Source organism: Rhinocladiella mackenziei (genome assembly GCF_000835555.1).
Source record: "Rhinocladiella mackenziei CBS 650.93 unplaced genomic scaffold supercont1.1, whole genome shotgun sequence".
Lineage (NCBI taxonomy): Eukaryota > Fungi > Ascomycota > Eurotiomycetes > Chaetothyriales > Herpotrichiellaceae > Rhinocladiella > Rhinocladiella mackenziei.
The window spans coordinates 3,205,950-3,222,911 of record NW_013550604.1 but is presented as its reverse complement, the minus strand read 5'-3'; the positions used below and the strand labels follow the sequence as shown (position 1 = coordinate 3,222,911).

General features: G+C 51.3%; 9 protein-coding genes across 9 annotated transcripts; 3 read left to right on the top strand and 6 right to left on the bottom strand.

Annotated features, from left to right (window-relative positions):
- Positions 1-391: 391 nt before the first annotated feature.
- On the bottom strand, positions 392-1,391 carry Z518_01135 (uncharacterized protein; the record flags this gene model as incomplete). Its single annotated transcript, XM_013421736.1, has 2 exons — positions 392-727; positions 861-1,391. The coding sequence occupies 2 exons, from the start codon at positions 1,389-1,391 to the stop codon at positions 392-394; spliced, it is 867 nt and encodes a 288-aa protein (XP_013277190.1).
- A 258-nt stretch (positions 1,392-1,649) lies between these two features.
- Z518_01134 (uncharacterized protein) lies at positions 1,650-3,113 on the bottom strand (the record flags this gene model as incomplete). Its single annotated transcript, XM_013421735.1, has 2 exons — positions 1,650-1,804; positions 1,862-3,113. 2 exons carry the CDS (start codon positions 3,111-3,113, stop codon positions 1,650-1,652), a joined length of 1,407 nt encoding a protein of 468 aa, XP_013277189.1.
- Positions 3,114-3,466: 353 nt separating this feature from the next.
- On the bottom strand, positions 3,467-4,819 carry Z518_01133 (uncharacterized protein; the record flags this gene model as incomplete). The annotated part of the gene is made up of 1 exon (XM_013421734.1): positions 3,467-4,819. One exon carries the CDS (start codon positions 4,817-4,819, stop codon positions 3,467-3,469), a length of 1,353 nt encoding a protein of 450 aa, XP_013277188.1.
- Positions 4,820-5,502: 683 nt separating this feature from the next.
- On the top strand, positions 5,503-8,472 carry Z518_01132 (uncharacterized protein; the record flags this gene model as incomplete). The annotated part of the gene is made up of 5 exons (XM_013421733.1): positions 5,503-5,505; positions 5,589-7,201; positions 7,256-7,362; positions 7,746-7,937; positions 8,003-8,472. 5 exons carry the CDS (start codon positions 5,503-5,505, stop codon positions 8,470-8,472), a joined length of 2,385 nt encoding a protein of 794 aa, XP_013277187.1.
- Positions 8,473-8,794: 322 nt separating this feature from the next.
- Positions 8,795-9,322, bottom strand: Z518_01131 (uncharacterized protein; the record flags this gene model as incomplete). Its single annotated transcript, XM_013421732.1, has 1 exon — positions 8,795-9,322. One exon carries the CDS (start codon positions 9,320-9,322, stop codon positions 8,795-8,797), a length of 528 nt encoding a protein of 175 aa, XP_013277186.1.
- Positions 9,323-10,094: 772 nt separating this feature from the next.
- On the top strand, positions 10,095-11,897 carry Z518_01130 (uncharacterized protein; the record flags this gene model as incomplete). The annotated part of the gene is made up of 1 exon (XM_013421731.1): positions 10,095-11,897. One exon carries the CDS (start codon positions 10,095-10,097, stop codon positions 11,895-11,897), a length of 1,803 nt encoding a protein of 600 aa, XP_013277185.1.
- Positions 11,898-12,123: 226 nt separating this feature from the next.
- On the bottom strand, positions 12,124-13,014 carry Z518_01129 (uncharacterized protein; the record flags this gene model as incomplete). Its single annotated transcript, XM_013421730.1, has 1 exon — positions 12,124-13,014. The coding sequence occupies one exon, from the start codon at positions 13,012-13,014 to the stop codon at positions 12,124-12,126; it is 891 nt and encodes a 296-aa protein (XP_013277184.1).
- A 288-nt stretch (positions 13,015-13,302) lies between these two features.
- Positions 13,303-15,129, top strand: Z518_01128 (uncharacterized protein; the record flags this gene model as incomplete). Its single annotated transcript, XM_013421729.1, has 1 exon — positions 13,303-15,129. One exon carries the CDS (start codon positions 13,303-13,305, stop codon positions 15,127-15,129), a length of 1,827 nt encoding a protein of 608 aa, XP_013277183.1.
- Positions 15,130-15,695: 566 nt separating this feature from the next.
- Positions 15,696-16,922, bottom strand: Z518_01127 (uncharacterized protein; the record flags this gene model as incomplete). Its single annotated transcript, XM_013421728.1, has 1 exon — positions 15,696-16,922. The coding sequence occupies one exon, from the start codon at positions 16,920-16,922 to the stop codon at positions 15,696-15,698; it is 1,227 nt and encodes a 408-aa protein (XP_013277182.1).
- Positions 16,923-16,962: the final 40 nt, after the last annotated feature.

The following is a 16,962-nucleotide window of genomic DNA, read 5'->3' as shown; positions in this document are numbered from 1 at the left end:
GAACTCGAACAGGGTCAATTGCTGCTTTAAATTATTCGATATTCATCAAGTCCGTACGACTTTCGTAGGAGAACACTTAGGACCTTTGCAGAATTAGCCATCTCAGGGTCCGCCCCTGTCTTCGTCGGCAGGAGGGTGATATGGTGGCATGTGGCTTCAACGGCAATCGAGCAATATCAATGTATGGTATGATGAGATCACCTAAGCATTCGAAGCAATCGGGAGTCGCCGACATGTTCCTGACTTGTAGAGCGAGGGGCAAAGAGTTGTGTAGAGATCGCGGGTGAAATGCTCGCGGAAAGCGCCGGTTTTCGTTCTGTAGGGGAGGTCAGTAACCGCTGAAATGTGTATCTAATTTCACAAGATGCGGCAACTCCGACCCTGATAGCTCTCATGAGTTCCTTACTGCCTGAACAATCGCCCCGGCCTCTCCTTTGTTCAAGGCATCCAACGTGTCCATATCCCCGGCAGCAATCTCGAACCCATAAACATCAGCATTCTGCTTTATCCGCTCCGTCTTATCACTCTTTGGCAGCGGTACCCAATTCTTCTGCAGACAATATCGAATGAGTATCTGCGCCGTTGACCTATTGTATTTCTTGGCTATCGAGACAAGTGTCGTATCGTTGGCTTTATAGTTGCGGACTAAAGGAGAGTATGCTTCGATAACGATACCCTTCTGTTCGCAGTATTTCGTGATAGTCCGTTGCTGACACCAAGGATGTAACTGCAAATATTGCTGTCAGTTCTTGTTCTCCTTTCCTATCTCTTCTCTCCCAGTTCACGCCCTCCTCGAGGACCCGAAGGAAATATCTTGGGAGTAGGCGTCACATGTAGTGTGTACACTACACATCACATACCTCAATCTGGTTGACTTGCGGTGGCCACACTTTCGCATAGCCCTTCATCTCCTCGATGTGACCGACTCCAAAATTGCTCACGCCGATACTCTTCGCTCTGCCTTCTTCATACAGTTTCTCGAGCGCCAACCACATCTCTTTCCGCGCCTTACTACCTGCATTAGGACTGTGTATCAAAAATAAATCCACATATCCTTCCCCCCCTCCTTCATTTTGCCCTGGATCAATCTTATTCACGCTATCCACACATTTCTGGTAAGATTTTTCGACACTTCCGCCTGCGGAGAGGATTTTGGTCGTGACAAAGATCTCAGAGCGGGGTAGACCCGATTTACGCACCGCTTCACCGACTTGTGCTTCATTGCCGTAGAACTGGGCAGTGTCGATGTGTCGGTAGCCCGTTTGCAGAGCAGACAGGCAGGATTGTACGCAGACAGAGGGCGAGGACTGGTATACACCGAACCCAAGGCGGGGAATGCGCACGGAGGAATTGGGGAGTGGAAGAGTATCTGTGAGGGAGAGGTTGGACATTTTGCGGGATTGAACTGACTGATTGAAGATGACAGGAAATTCAATTCTTTGGAGGATGCGGTGTGCTTGGAATGTCGTCCTCATACAATGTGTATCAATTGATTGAATTGCTGTACAGGTGTACAATGATACAATTAGCCTACCACCGCTGCCGGCATCGGAGATGGGTTTTTGGCCGACGATCACCGTTTTTAATCTTTCCTGTCCTTGCCTAGTCAACCCGATCCGTCCAATCATAGTCAACACATGCCACGAGGTTCAGTCTGGAGGTTGCCGGATCAAGAATGAGTTCACGGCCCGAAATGTTGCCCTCGAAGGATTCGCATCTGGCTTTGCCTGGGTGATCCAAGCCAAACGCCGTTTGACAAGCTGTTTGTCGATATTGCGGTGGTTGGCGTTTTCCTTCAATCGGCCTTACACGAAAGGTTAGCCCAAGCCGACCCAGACCGGAGTCGAAAGCAAAAGCTTACCCTCATCATCATAGAATAGACACAGGAGAGCCACCACAATACCGGCGCTCAGGTCTTTGCCCGTTGTGCAGGTAACTAATATTCGGTCGTGTCGATGCTGGACAAGGTAGTCTCCGACGGTATCACAAACGCCAGGTAGCTTGTCACGGAGGTCTTTACTTCCCAACTTGCCTGAGCGACATTTCAAGTCCACCAGGTTAGAGCACTCTTTTTGGCTGTCGCCTTGACAGTTGACAACGAAATCAAATCCATCGACGGTGCCAACAGGGCCAACTCCGATATAGATATTGGAGGTGGCGAGGATCTTCGTGACTGGTCCTCTGGTGTGGCTGTCCTGCCTTTCTTGCTCAAGCAACGTCCCGATGAGTTCCTGGAGTTCGTCTTCGGCTGACTGCATCAGCTCCTCTCTGTATTTCCAGAAAACTCCGGGATTCAGACCATGAGACCATCCCTCGCTGTCATCGCCAGCTCCTTGAATATATCCGCCTTCCGAGATTTCTGCACCACGGACACGACGAGATGCTGAACAAAGAACCAACCGAAGGCATATTTCTCGAGGGTCTTCAAAAGACTCTGATGGTGGTTCGTCGTCTGGCTCTTCATTTCCAACGTCGGAGGAGCCATTCACGGCCCAAGAGATGTGGATTGGATGCTTCAGCTCGTTGCGTAGGCGGGCCAGGTCCAGTCCCAGGTTGGCGAATGCGTGCACAAATCCATCAAGTCTCGCTTCGATCTGCGATATCTCGGACTGGCCTAAGTTATCTGGCGTGGGCGGATGCTGGAGAGCATGCGTCCAAGGCAGCTCGGGGAATAATGCTCTGTTGATCACCGTGGCCCAGATTGGCACAGTTTTGCTCAACGCATCGGGCAAATTCTTGCCCCGACGTGTCGAATCAACCACAACGGCACCGCCATGACTACCTAGGATAGGAAGAAGCTGGAGGTTGAGTCTTCGAAGCGAAAAATCCCACTGCCCATGATGGCCGTCCGTGCTCTTGAAGTAGGCGCTGCCAGCTTTGTCAGTCGGGTCAATATACCAACTTCCACAACGCTCATTTGCCACTAGTGGTAGATTGTAGTGTTCGGATACTTGCTTCGCGAATTTGGCATCGGCCAGGATAGAATGAAGGCGGTTGGGTATTGAAAGTGCGGATTTGCGGATCGACCCAAGATTCGTGTAGAGGGAAGGGTTGAGGTTCGCGTCATTCAAGGAAAGTTCGGCCAGTTGGGTAGGAAATTTCGTAGATGGCATCGCAGATCAAGAGGGCAAGGGGAAGAATGATAGTGCAAGCTACGTGGTTCGGATTCACTTTTTTCCCGACGGCAAGGATTTAATCAAATCACCAGCTTTTCATGGAACGAGTTAGTTGCCTGGTTCAAAGACTCTTCCTGTCCCACTTCCAAGTGAATCCAGGCCGTCCAGAGCGAAATTCATGCGGAGTCCATTTTCTTCAACCGAAATTTATCGTGGTACAAGATCTTGCGTGCACACGGGCAAAATTTTGAGATGCCAAGCTGAACGTCGATTGGTTCCACTTTCGGATATCTTCCTCTGCGAACGGAACCAGGGGATCAATGTTTTTGGTGTCCCTCAACATCGCGGTCTCATGTGACAGGGATCGAGCCATCTGTCTGCACTGGCTCTGGCATCATCGCTCCCTCATTTGTGTTCATCATACTCATGGCGTCGTCGTTGATAGGATGGAAGCTGAACTGAGATGCAGTGAAGTCCTCTCCATCAAACAGTAGCGTGTTTTGAAGAGGTGGTTCTTTTTGCCCAATGGCATTGATGACATCTTGTGCTAGATAACCCCCGAGGAATGCCACCACTGGACTGATCTCAGATCCAAGATTTTGAAGAAAGCCTCTGAGGAAGTCCGCCCTTAAGATCTCTAGAGGCAATTGAAGTTCAAGGTGTTTCTGATTCGCGAGTCTAGTGAACAGCTCCAAATCCGCCCTGTTGTGTGCAGGTAGACGACCTCCGCTCTGCGTCTGGAAATCGAACAGTGCTCGTATGCATGAGAGGAGGGGCGTCACACGCATTCGACTCCGTCGAGTATTTCTGACTTTGGCAGGAAGCGGCGACAAATTAGCCAACTGCATTGGCGAATAATTTTCTTGATAGGTGATGATGTCTGTGATCTTGCCACCTTCAGTTTTGGAGTCAACTCCAATGACACATCTTGTAGATGTCTCCATGTCTCCGATTTTTGCCGGTTTGTTGCTGCGAGGCTTCTCGACAATGAAATCATGAATGCCGAGGTCGGCAAAAATGAATCCATACATTCCATGAGTGTCTGCAGCATAAAACTTCCGGTTGAGCATCCGGCATGACATATTGATATTAGCCAGTATGTCCAGTGTCAAGCCGGTGGCAATCGTGATGTCGAAGTTCTGAAAATATTCTGGGTCCTTCGTTATGACTGGATTGGGGTCGGTGTAGAGTTCAACACGAGGATTGAGCTTCCGCAATTCTGGGAGAGCAGCCTCTGCGCGATTCTGACCGATTTGAGCCTCAGTAACAAAAAACTGAGTCCCGAGGTCGTCTTCAGTAACCAGCCCAGCATCGAGTATTGTCAGTGTCCCAATGCCTGCCAGAACCAGGTTCTTGGTAACTTCAGTTCCTAGGCCCTTCATCCCGATGAGGAGAATGTTGGCTCCTCTGAGCTTTTCTTGAACCTGCATCCCCCATAATCGTATCTGTCTATCGTATAGTGCAATCTCGTCGGCAGAAATGGTTGGCTGAGGTGCTCCGGTGAACATCCCGGATTGAACGCCGTTCATGGGGAGAGTCATGGCGCCGAATGTGGGATCAGGCATCTGGGCGTAGCCGTTGAGGTCTCCGAGAGCAGGAACAGAAGGGATGAAAGTATTTCCATTCATGGCCATTGCGGCAGGATCGGAAAGTTCATTCACATCGGTCGGAACAGACCCGTCAGGTAGAGGGTTCCCCTCCATAGTGAATGCGAGGAGCGAAGCAGAAGATGTTCAGCCAAAGGTAGAGAGACACACTGGATGCAGAAAGGTCGTTTGCAGAGATTTGGGTGAAAAGCCAGTAGAGGCGAGTGTTGGTGAGAGTGAGAGTAAGACGAGGGAAAATGTCTGGCTGGTCTTTTCGCATCGCAAAATGTTTGATCGGTTTCTTTGTCTCTTCAACGGTGCCTTGTCCTACGCAAGGGACTTCTGCAGGGGCGCTGAGGGTTGGCCGCAGGTAAGCAAGCGAGCATCTAGCCGCAACTTTGGTTTAGCCCTTCCGCACAGCGGGCATCAGCACCTAATTCTCCGGCTGCTCCCTTCAAGCCTCCATCAGCCATTGGGAATCATTAGCGACGACCCCTTGAGGCCTCTTCGGTCACGGCGCTCGTGGCCCCGGCCCAACGACCAAATGAGGTGACACTGACATGAAATCGTGGGGCAAATGCCTTTTAATGTGCCTCGTTCTCTGACTGGAGACCTCCGACTACCACCTTCTGATGGTAATTCTCCATGTCCCTCGCCAGGATCCCACCCAACACTGAATCGATGATATATCAATTGAATTCAATCTGTCTACGTGACAACAACCATCTCTCCTTGCATGCTGTCCCTATCCGGAGCACCCTTTCCGCTCGTACCCAGAGCACGCCTCTCTTTGTCCAACAATGGTAGGTCTACTTCCACGTTGAATGGTCATCGTCGAGTTTCAACTCCTCTTTCCCGTCATTTTTCTGCTGCTAATTTCAATCAGGCCGATCCTTCTGACCGCCCAGCGTGGTCTGATATATCAGCAAGACTACAAAATCTAAGAAACCTCCTCAGCTCAGAGCGCCATCTAGGCGCCGATCAGCAGCGAGCATTTGAGGCAATTGATCGAGAGATGGAGCACCAAACGGCAGTCGACCCAGCCGCAACTAGGGACAGAAGGAGAAGAGATCATGAGACACATGTGCAAGAACCAGACATACCCTCAGTATCAGAAAATCTACCGCATAGCGGTAGTCCTTCGAGTCTTGTCCGGACCCGGAGAAGAGCCTTCAGACCTAGTGAGCGTTTGCAAAGATACCAGAGGGAAAGACTTGGTCAAAGCGGAAGGACAACCACATCTGAGACACACATATCTCCTTCTCATCTATCCCCTTCCTCCCCAGCTCACTCCGTCAGCGACCGTGACGATCGCCAGAGGTCGAAGCGAAGAAAATTGGACGACGGTACTTACCAGGACGAGCTTCGAACTTTCCGCTATGGCCACAATGGACAGGTGGTTCCAGGTCATCTACGGATGGATATTGTCGTTTGTGATGGTGGGGAATATTCTGACTCTCTTGTTCCCATCGATGCCAGTCCTCAGAATGTTCTTCGGGACGATACCAGTGTCTATTGCACCAAGACCAACAGCTGTAACCTCTTATTGAGACACGTTGGTGGAATGCCGTTCACGTTGACCAAGATTGTCATCAAGGCGCCTCGACATGGTTTTGACGCGCCGATTCAAGAAGGTCTAATTTTCGTCGCCATGGACCATGACATGCTCCTCGAAAAGACGGCCCAATATGAGATACGATGGTCTCCCAAGAGCAGCCGTCATCAACGGCACCGACAGGATGGTTTTCGCCCTTCTCAGGAGTATATGAACTCTACAAGATCTCCCTTGCGGTCGATTGATCGGTCGAGGTACTCGGGCAACCTCACGAATCCGGGAGACGATCCTGAACTTGAAACTACTCTTGTTCCGGGGTTCAGCGTTTCGGTGGCAGACCCCTCGGACGATGAAGACATTGGAGACGGACAGCCCTCACCGCCACAATGGCACGATGACGATTACTCGCTGAGATCGTACGTCGACCGGTACCGGCCTGTCTACCTGGGCAATGAACGGAATGACGGTCTCTGGTCAACTTCGAGCGACTCTGAAGGCTACGAACCAGACGTGCCGTCTGAAGAAAGACTTCCGGGAGAAAGAGAGCGTTTTCAACGTCAACAACTTGAGATCGAGAATACGTTAGCACACCGAAATCGCATGCTAGATCTCATGCGGGCGCAGCAGATTCGTGACAGTGATGAGTATTTCGGACGTCGCAGCCGTCGAGGTGAACACGATGATGAGGGGCCCTTTAATCGTCGCTCAACTCCAAGCAGGATTGGACTACGGACATTTGCACCAGCCATCGGAGCGTCTGATCCGGTTTATCCCTCTGAGGAATCGCTGGGCCGGCTGGCAGATTTTGATAACACGACATCGAAGAGCGGAACTGCCGAAGTGGGCGCAAGTTCTTCCACGAAGGCGGATGTCGTAATACCCCATGCGCGATTTTTCATCAGTCGGAGCAAATCAAGCACTGCCATCAAATTCGATCCTCCAGTGTAAGTTGTCCTCTGGCCTTGTTCTGTATTCGGCAGACTGACCTCGTTGTTCAGTTCGGGCCGTTACGTTCTGGTCAAACTCTGGGCACAATGCCCGAATGCTAACATTGACATCCAAGCCATCCTTCCATATGGCTATGGTGGGCCTCGATTTTTCCCTAGTATAGAAATGAGATGATATGAGACCACGATTGTTATGATTGGGTTTGCAGGGAGTGTCTTCCTCAGACTGGTATGTTACCGGTCCGGATGACTTGATAATGTCCATCCAAAGAGGTCATCTTGAGAGAAGCATGGCGCTAGCCTCCCAATATAATATCCTCCTTTCTCTCTTTGAACCTCGACTACAAATCAGTTTCTGACTGGCAGTCTGATGTATGAAATGAGTACATTGATGCCCGGACATTCATTTCATATTGTCTCAGTCCGATTGACGTTACATTCTTTGAAAGGGTTCGGAATTGCGACGGCTCTTCGCTTTTTGCTCTGCCGTAGGATATACTAAATTCCCCGTCCGCCGTACTTCTGATATATTCTATTCCAGTGCATTCTTTCGACATGCCGCGGTTTGCAGAGGGGACTGGGATCCCAATTCGTGACAATGGCAGGACGATACCTGCTCGAGCTTCCGCTCCATCGGCTTCACAAGTTCCAGATTGGATTCGTATTAAGAACCGACGGAAGAGATACCTCGATGTTCACCCGGAATATTTTGGGCCACAGCTTGAGCTGGCAGGTGTGGCTGCCTCTATTGAAGACTACTGTTCCGCATCCAGTAGTTGTGTTAACAGGTTTCGGCAGATCCATTGCTCTATGATCGACTCATAAGACGCTTCCAGTCCCCCGCGGAACGTGAAGCCGAGGGTCGACAGAAGGGATACTCCGGTATTCTTGAGGCAGATCTTTATCGGAGTGAAGCAAAACTAGACGCACTGAGACGTCCTGATCCCCAAAGTATGTTCACATACAAGCGAGGGCCGAATGGTGAAATTCTGGCTGAAGAACAGGACGAAGTGCCTGCGAACAAAGAGGAGGGATTTGCTCGATGGCGATGGGAGATGGAAGTTAGATTTCTACGAGGCGGGGACGATGATTTCGACTACGCGACCGTGGACAACAACCCCGAATACGACGATCGGGCAATCGAAGAGCAAGATGCCGAAGATAAGTATTTTGATGAGCAAGAACCGGAGTTCGTCGAAGGTGAGGATGGTGCGACAAGAAGCGAGAGCAAAGAGCTAGAAGGCGAGACTGGAATCCAGGACTTTTGATTTGGCCACATGAACATTCGGAATCTCTAGATTGGTGTTCACTTTGAAGCGAAAGGTTTTTATCAAGCCCAAAGTCACCAACGGACCAGGTCAACCCCGGAGCGAGAAAGCGGAGAGCCATAACGCCCCCGCCCAGGGGGCTCTGAACACCAATAGGTCCACTCAGTTCTTTTCGACCACCACTTGCCTTGCCCCAAACCAATCCACCAAGGGGTCGATCATACAGCCTTGAAGTCGAAGTTCGAGGCTTCATCTATCAGCTCTTGGCTAGTTGAAAGTGCTCGAATTTTGTTCGAGTGAGTTCGGGATTTTCGATTTTGCTTCAGGCGGTCAAGATGTCCATAGGATCCATCAGGCCTCTGACGCTGCTAGCACACCGGACATGAGGCATTCTCCGAAATACCTGGTGGTCATCGGTCTTCTGCATGAACTCCTGCCATTCTTTGGAAGCAATCCATTCTTGTCGAGCGCGTTTATCTCGAAACTTCATCAACATCACAGTATCGTGGACTTCTTCTCGGGAAGGCTTTGGGTTTCTTTTGGAAAATCCTGGAGCATCTGGAATTTCGACAGGATATGTCTCGAACTTCGTGACAAGTGGTGAATGAGCGGCGTGCATGCCTATTCTAGCCACCATAGAATCTAGTTGGTGAGTAGGTTGGTCGGCCATCTTCCCCCTTCGTACGAGATCCTGATCGGCTGGCTGAATGTTGCGCTTCATCTGGGAAGCAAAGAAGAAAAACATGCATGTCAACGGTCGTTCGGAATCAGCAGCATCTTTGGCGCCACGCTCTGCCTTGGTTTCAGAGGCTACTGCTTGCTCGCTAAGAGCCGTTCTTTGTAGTAGCATATTGACGGCTGATCTCGTCTTTTCCAAGAGTTCGAATTCAGTCACTGCTCCTCCGAGATATGTATTTGATATACCGTCACTTGAGGAAGAGTATTTAGGGAGAAGAATGTGGGTAGTTTGAGAGAAGCACAAGATGGTAATAGCCGCGCTGGCCGCTGCCAAACGTTTGATGATGATACGGTACGTTTCCCCGCATTTCTGATCATTGGCCGTCAGACACCCCCCGAGAGGGAAGATCTGGGGCTGATGCAGCCGAGGATAAAGAAATGTGCTTTTCAAGTCCCGTGACTCCTTCGGACGTCCTTTACGTTCAACGGGGTGTCTTCTATCAAAGATTCGGCTCCTTTTTGATGAAATCGACAAGAAGCCTAGGTTCATGTGATGGTATGTAGGTACCTAGGCACAGGCCCAAGCCACTGGGACTGCGATTGAGCGGCCCAACCAGCAATCGGCGCTTTACCCCCACCAAGGCTTAAGCTGCAAATCTCGGGGTTGTTCCCCGCCGCCCGTCAACTCCGGCTCACGAAGCCCAGCACTCAATAATCCTCAAGTCCCTCTTGCGGAGAGTTTTGACCGACCGTGGCTTTGGACCCTCCACCAAATATGCAAGCCATCAAGATATATCTTGTACCTACGTTGGCTCTACGAAAGACGTGCATTGCCGGAAATATGGATATGGCTGAGCATGTCAATATGATTCCCGAGGCCAGATGAGTTTTCTCTCCCACGACTTACGCCCTACACTTCCCGCTTCGAGCACGGTGATAAAACCATGCGGGGACTCTTTCGACCGCTGTCATTCGTATGGCCTCGCTTTCCTTCAGCTTTACGATCCCGGCGTGGCCTCTTGACGCAGGCACGAGTAAGCGGTCCTCTCGATCCTCCACTTCTTGAAGAAACCATCGGCGAGAACTTTTCCCGTATTGTCTCTGCGCATGGCGATCGCCCTGCCGTGATCTCTAGACACCAGAAAAAGCGTCTCACCTACAATCAACTCGACCTCGACAGCAATGTCCTGGCTCGGGGACTACAAAGCCTGGGTGTCAAGAAGGGCGATCGTGTCTGTGTGTCTTTGGGAAACAATCTTGAATTTGCTACCATTACATATGCCCTATTCAAGCTTGGGGCCATATTGGTCCCTCTGAATCCTGCATTTACTGCTACTCAGGTAGTTTCGGCTTTCAATCACTTATCGGCCACCCACCTGGTCGTTGGGACGGAAACCAATCTCCCGTACAAACCACCTCGACCGAATGTGCCACTTCTCCAGTCCATAGTCCGAGATCTCTCGAATCCGACTCTTGCTTCGGAGACGATCCCATCTCTCAAGAACGTCATCCTGGTTGATAACTCCTCAGGTCGCATAGATCCAGCCCCCTTTCGCGCGACTACACCATGGTCTTCGATCTCTCAAGATTCGAACAATCGTCCTCTTACGCCTTCTTCCCCTCTGTCAACTGATGACGTGGTCAATATTCAATTCACGTCAGGAACCACGTCCACGCCCAAGGCTGCTTGTCTATCACATCGATCCATTCTCAATAACGGCAATCAGATCGGCGATCGTATGCTTCTGACTTCGGAGGATGTTGTATGCTGCCCACCACCCCTCTTCCACTGTTTCGGTTGCATTCTCGGGTATATGGCGACTGCTACTCATGGATCGGCAATTCTCTTTCCTGCTGAAGCTTTTGACCCGAGGGCTTCCTTGAAAGCTGTACAAGAAGAAAAGGCCACTGCGCTCTATGGAGTTCCCACCATGTTCTTGGCCGAACTCGAGCTCATTGATGACGGAGAGATAGCCTATCAAGGCTTTCAGTATCTACGCACTGGTATTGCGGCCGGTTCATCCGTCCCAGCAGAACTGATGCGGAAACTGCACAGGACCCTAAATTTGACCGAGCTGACCATATGTTACGGAATGACGGAAACTTCTCCTGTTTCAGCAATGACGACGACCGACGACCCCATAGAGAAGCGCATTAATACGGTCGGTCGACTCCTTCCACATGTGGAAGCCAAGGTCGTGGACCCTTTCAACCACGATAAGATTCTGAACGTGGGAGAAAGGGGTGAACTTGCGGTCCATGGATATTTGGTCATGAAGGAATATTGGGGACAACCCGAGAAGACAGCAGAGGTGATGAAAGCCGATGAAGATGGCAAGGTCTGGATGCACACGGGAGATGAAGCCTCGATAGACGCCGACGGATATGTGAGTATTACCGGTCGAATCAAAGATTTGATCATTCGTGGCGGCGAGAACATCCATCCCCTCGAGATTGAGAATTGTCTCTTCGCACATCCCAAGATTGCCGAGGTCAGCGTAGTTGGCCTTCCTGATGAGAGATATGGCGAGGTGGTGGCTGCATTTGTTATCCGAAAGCACCATTTGCCACCAGGTGAAAAGGATATCACAGTTGAAGAGGTGAGGAATTGGGTCAAGGAACGTATGAGCCATCATTTGGTGCCGAAATACGTCTTCTTTGTCTCCGAATATCCCAAGACGGCAAGCGGAAAGATTCGTAAGTGGCCCCCTCAACCTGTTCCCGCTCGACTCATCGAGCCAGGGTGACTCTGGTCAGCTTGGAGTTCGACCCGTTTACTAACTGGTGCCAATTGCAGAAAAATTCAAGCTGAGAGAAAAAGGACTTCAGCTGCTCAAAGGGCAAGAGCCAGTCTAAATCTTCACGCTCAAGTTGTGGCGCTTAATCGGTACCGACTTGAATCCTGGATACTGTTCAAATTTGGTCCAAAACCTGGACAAATTCAATATTCAATCCTTCGACATTTATGGTACATCAGTCATCCTCACGCCTCGAGTGGCGGTCCCTCGATGACTTTCTGTCCTGCCTGTGTTCTTGATGGCCTCTGTGACGGTGCTCTCGGTGACGATAGGAATGATGATCCTCATGCTTCTTTCGTCTTCTCTCGTGCTCATCATCTTTGGGTCTATCCCTGTCGTGACGGACTCGGTCTCGATGCCGGTGTCGTCTTTCGCTTCGTTCCTCATCGCGCTCACCTTCATCATCTTCTCTTCGACGATGTCTATGCTTGCTCCTTGAATGTTTCTCCCTCTCCTTCGCTCTCTCGACCTCTTCCCTCTTCTCTCTAATTAAATAATCTCGCATTGGATCCTCCTCTTCCTTCTCCCCGCCTTGCTCGATGGCTAGCAACTCCTCCAACTCGCGCTCTTCTTTTAACATCGACCTTCTCTTCTTCCTCTCATGCCTTTCTTCGCCATCCTCACCCTCCGTATTATCACTCCCTCTCTTCCCATTCACATTGAGCTCCGCTTCAGCCTCTTGCTCCAAACGGTCAATCCGATATGTATCTTCATCCTCGTTGTCTTTCTTCTTGTATCTCGTATGATCCACCCTCAACATTCTCCCCAGGACCTCGGCACCTCCTAAATTGTCCACGGCAAGATCACAGCTGCGCTGATCTTCATATTTGAGGAACGCAAAGCCTTTGCTCTTTCCCGTGTCTTTGTCGCGGATCAAATTTAAATGAGTGGGGTTTCCGTATTGCGAGAAGATGGTGACAACGTCACCTTCAGTAAGGTCCAGATTCAGTCCACCGACGTAAATGTATGCCGTGTCTCGATAATCGGCGTGCCAGGATGCGGAGGGAGGTGTTGCATTTTCGAGTTCCCGTTTGTTCAACAGGTGGGTTTGCCGAATTGCGTTCATGATGTGGAACAATGCTTTAAACCCGGGGAAAGGGCGGACTTCAGATCCCTAGTATCTTGAGGAAAGTCCAAAAGTGGCGGCACATCTCAACAGGCATGACGCTTAAAATTCGAAATTCGTGCTAAGTTGGGGTCCGGTCTGTGGAGAATACGCCAGGGAACAGAAGTTCATCAAGATCTCCCAGCGCGTCAATACGGTTTACTCTTCTGTGAACCGGATCGAACATCTTCGATTGGATCTGGTACATAGACCTGTCTATTTGCTCTCTTGAAACCTTCGGCTTCCACCATGTTGGCGGCGTCCCCACCGGTCTCGGGTTTCTCTTCAACGACTCTCTCTTCGACTCGTCAAATCCCCCAAATTACCGCAGACAAAGATGGCGACAAACAAGCCATTTGGGTCCCTATGCTCAATAGTGCCTCGAAAGGCAAAGATCTGTCCGAAAAGCAGCTCATCGTCCTGGGCGGCACGCCCGAACAACAACGCGAATTTCTCGAGCAGTTGAACCCTCCCAATCTACGACCGCGATACGCCAACAATGATAGACGAAGACAACCTAGAGTGGCTCCCATATCGAACCGATATGCACTAGGCTACACATATCATGATGTCCTGGACGCCGATCAAGAAGACATTTTGGCCCGATTGAACATTTACACATTGGCGAGCCCCAGTGCTGGGTTTGCACCCCTCTTGAAGCCGCTGTTCACTCCCAAGACGGTCAAGGATACACTGATTACCATTTTGCTGGACTGGCAAGAACCGTTCAAGTGGGCCAGACAGTTGAGACAGTGGATTCGGTTACTTCGGTCTGTGATATTGAGCCTGGACGAGCAGACCAAAATTGAAATGGAAGAGACCATGATTGCTTGGAAGGAGAAAAGAGTGGGACCTGATGCGCATTCTGCCCAACCCGGCGGGAGTTCATCCGCAGACCAAAAGTCGATATCGGCGGCAGTCCCGCTTGGACCAGGAGAATGGGATGACGGTCTCGGCATTCCTCTATCGGTTGTTTGTGTGCAAGCGGAAAAAATTGAAGTTCTCGAACGAGATTTTGGGTGGGGAGAAGATCAATTCGACTTTTTGATGCAGTGGCTGAGATGTGTATTGCTCAAACATGGAGCATCACTGGTCTACACCGCAACGTTCGACCCGAACAATGTCCGGACATTGATCCATTCCAGTCTAAGCATTCATTCCCTCCTGAAACGTGAAGTGGCGAAACACAACATCATCGACAGAGACAAGATCCTTGTTCCACCGAATTGGGATTCTTGGGGCAAAATCAGGGTCCTCAAAGAAGGGTTTGATCCCGAAGCGGTGGGAAACGCTTGGTCTGTGGAAATTCAGCCCCCGCCGGAACCGTCACTAGACTTCTCAATAGAGAAGCAAGGTCCAAATGGTTCGGGATCAGAGTCGGATTCTGCCGTTCAGATCTATGAAGCCACACTTCGCGACCCGTCCGACGCTCGACCAACATTCCAACCACGCACGCATGACGAAACGGTGAGTGTCCCTTCCGTCCAAGAGTTCCTGCAGGTTCAGTACGAGAATCTGGAGAAACTGAAAGCCGAAGACGAAAAAGCGGAACGAAAGTCTCGAAAAGGAGCATCTTCCACCGGCACTGGAGCAGGTGGCACAATGGACGGAGAAGACAGCTCGAAGAATGCGTCCAATCCCAGAATGGCAGAGCATATCGGACCGTATCAAATTAATGTCAATGGAATCGACTTTGACGCGGAAGAGGCGACGAGACGACTGATCGAACGGGAGAACGAACGCAATGCAGCCGCGAAAGCCTCGAAAACCACATCAAGTGCGAATACCGCCGGCGGCGGCACGGGCGTGAGTACACCCATGCGCCGGCAGGGAAGCGAAGCTGGAGCGGAAGGAGCCCACACTCCTTCAGCTACGGGTTCGGCAGGAGGAGGTAAGCATAGCAACGAAGCCGCGTCGCAATTCTTTGCCAATTTGATGAAGAGGGAAAAGAGGGGAGCTGTCAATGCGGGTGTCAGTCCGACTAGGGTCGCGGGCAGTGCAAGTCCGGCTGTTCGTGGTGCTGCTGGTGCCGGAGGTGGACATGTAGCAGGAGATGAGAAGAGGAGGGAGTCTTGATCAGGGTGTTTGTCCTGCGTTTGTGTTCGATGCGGCGAGAAAGGATCGAGAATGAAAACGTGGAACTTTCACCGTCTGCCCTATATAAGCACCACCGTACAGAGTAATGAGACAGTATCTACTTACAGTTTGGGGAACTCCCGTTCGCAGACCTGTCAAAAATTCTTCCCGCTGGCGCATGAAAGAAATCACTGCTTCTGTATTGGGAAATTAATGTTGCCGAAAGAAGCAAAGGGACGTTAGCTTGTGATCCTGATATCCGAGATACGATACGAAAAAAAAAAAAAAAAACCCTCAATCCCACGGACACGATTTCGGCATATGCCTCCGGAAGAGGTATACATCCTCGTACGCCGTTCCATATCCTGGGGAGAAAGGCTAATTACCTCCGTACAGGGATGCGGTGTAAAGTCAAAGAGTTACAGTCAAGACAAAGGGCGTTCTTGTATTCTAATCTATATTCGCATGTGCGTACATAAACCCCCCATCACTCACGCACCATCTACATGTCCCGTTCCCGTACGAGTCCCGTTTCCACGTCCGGCCGTGTGCATATATAGAAATACTTAATCCACCACACCCCCCTCAGGAGTCCAGCCCTCAATACCGCACATCTGCACCACGTCCTTCGGATCCTCCACCTGCACCGTCAAAACCTCTCTCAACCTCCGGACCTCATCTTCGCTAAAGCCGCATTTCCCCATCAAATAGCCATCGATGCCACCATACTCACCCTCCAGCACAGTCCTCAGGAATGCACGCATATTCCCCGCGCGACTCCCGCAGATCCTTGCCGCCTCGTCACGCGAGACAGCCGGCCTATCCCCCGTATAAACTTTCTCATCCGACGGGCGAGACCCCCCCGACCCGATCCCAGTCTGTGCAATACGGTCAATGAGCTCCTTGCGCCACGCGCCCAGCCCCGGTTCCGTGAGCGCGTATTCCCAGCAAATTGTCTCGTCCGGGACGCCGACTAGCTTGAGCACCAAGGCTCCAAAGACACCCGTCCGATCTTTGCCGGCCGTGCAGTGGAAGACGAACGGGGCGTCAGGCTTCTCGAGCAGGTGCCGGAACATGAGCGTATAGGCGCCGATGCCGTGCTCGGCGATATCGCGGTACGCTTTGACGAAGCCCTCGGAGTAAGAAAAGCCGGCTTCCTCGTCGTGCGCGTGTTCGGCGGTGTACCATGCGAGTTTGGTCGCCAGGGCCACGGGGCCATAATCCTCGGTTTGATAGACGGGAGCGAAGTGGCGGGTTAGACCGGGGTAGTCGTCGACGCAGCCTGTGTTGGGGTTGGCGAGCGGGTAGACGCCCTTGGGGCTGTTGGCGACGGTGCTGGCGAGGCGGATGATTTCTGGTGCAGACCGCAAATCGTAGATGCTGTGCACGTTGAGGGTTTGCGTCAGGTATTGGGCGCCTTCCGGGGTGAGGTGTGTCGGATGGGCGCAGCGGTATAGGATGCCGCGTCGAAGAGTGTAGAATCGGCTGTCCGGTGAGGCGGAGGCGGAGGGGGGTGGTTGGCATTGATAGCCTCCTATGTCGCGGAAGTTGGGAACACCTTGGACGTGCAAGAAGGGCGGAGTGGGTAGGTTGGTCGGGAAGGCTATGCCGAAGTCCTTGGGTTCGGGGGTGGATTCACGTTCCGCTTTGGCTTCGGCTTCGGCTGCTTCGATTTCTCGCTCGGTCATGGGAGCTCCATTTGCGTAGGATAAGTTTGGCCGCGGGGGAGGGTTGACGTCCGTGTAAGGCTGATAGGTTTCACCGGTGGTGGTGGAGGTAATTGGTTCGGTCATCGTGGATTATGTATGATATGATGTTGGGGTCGATGTTGAG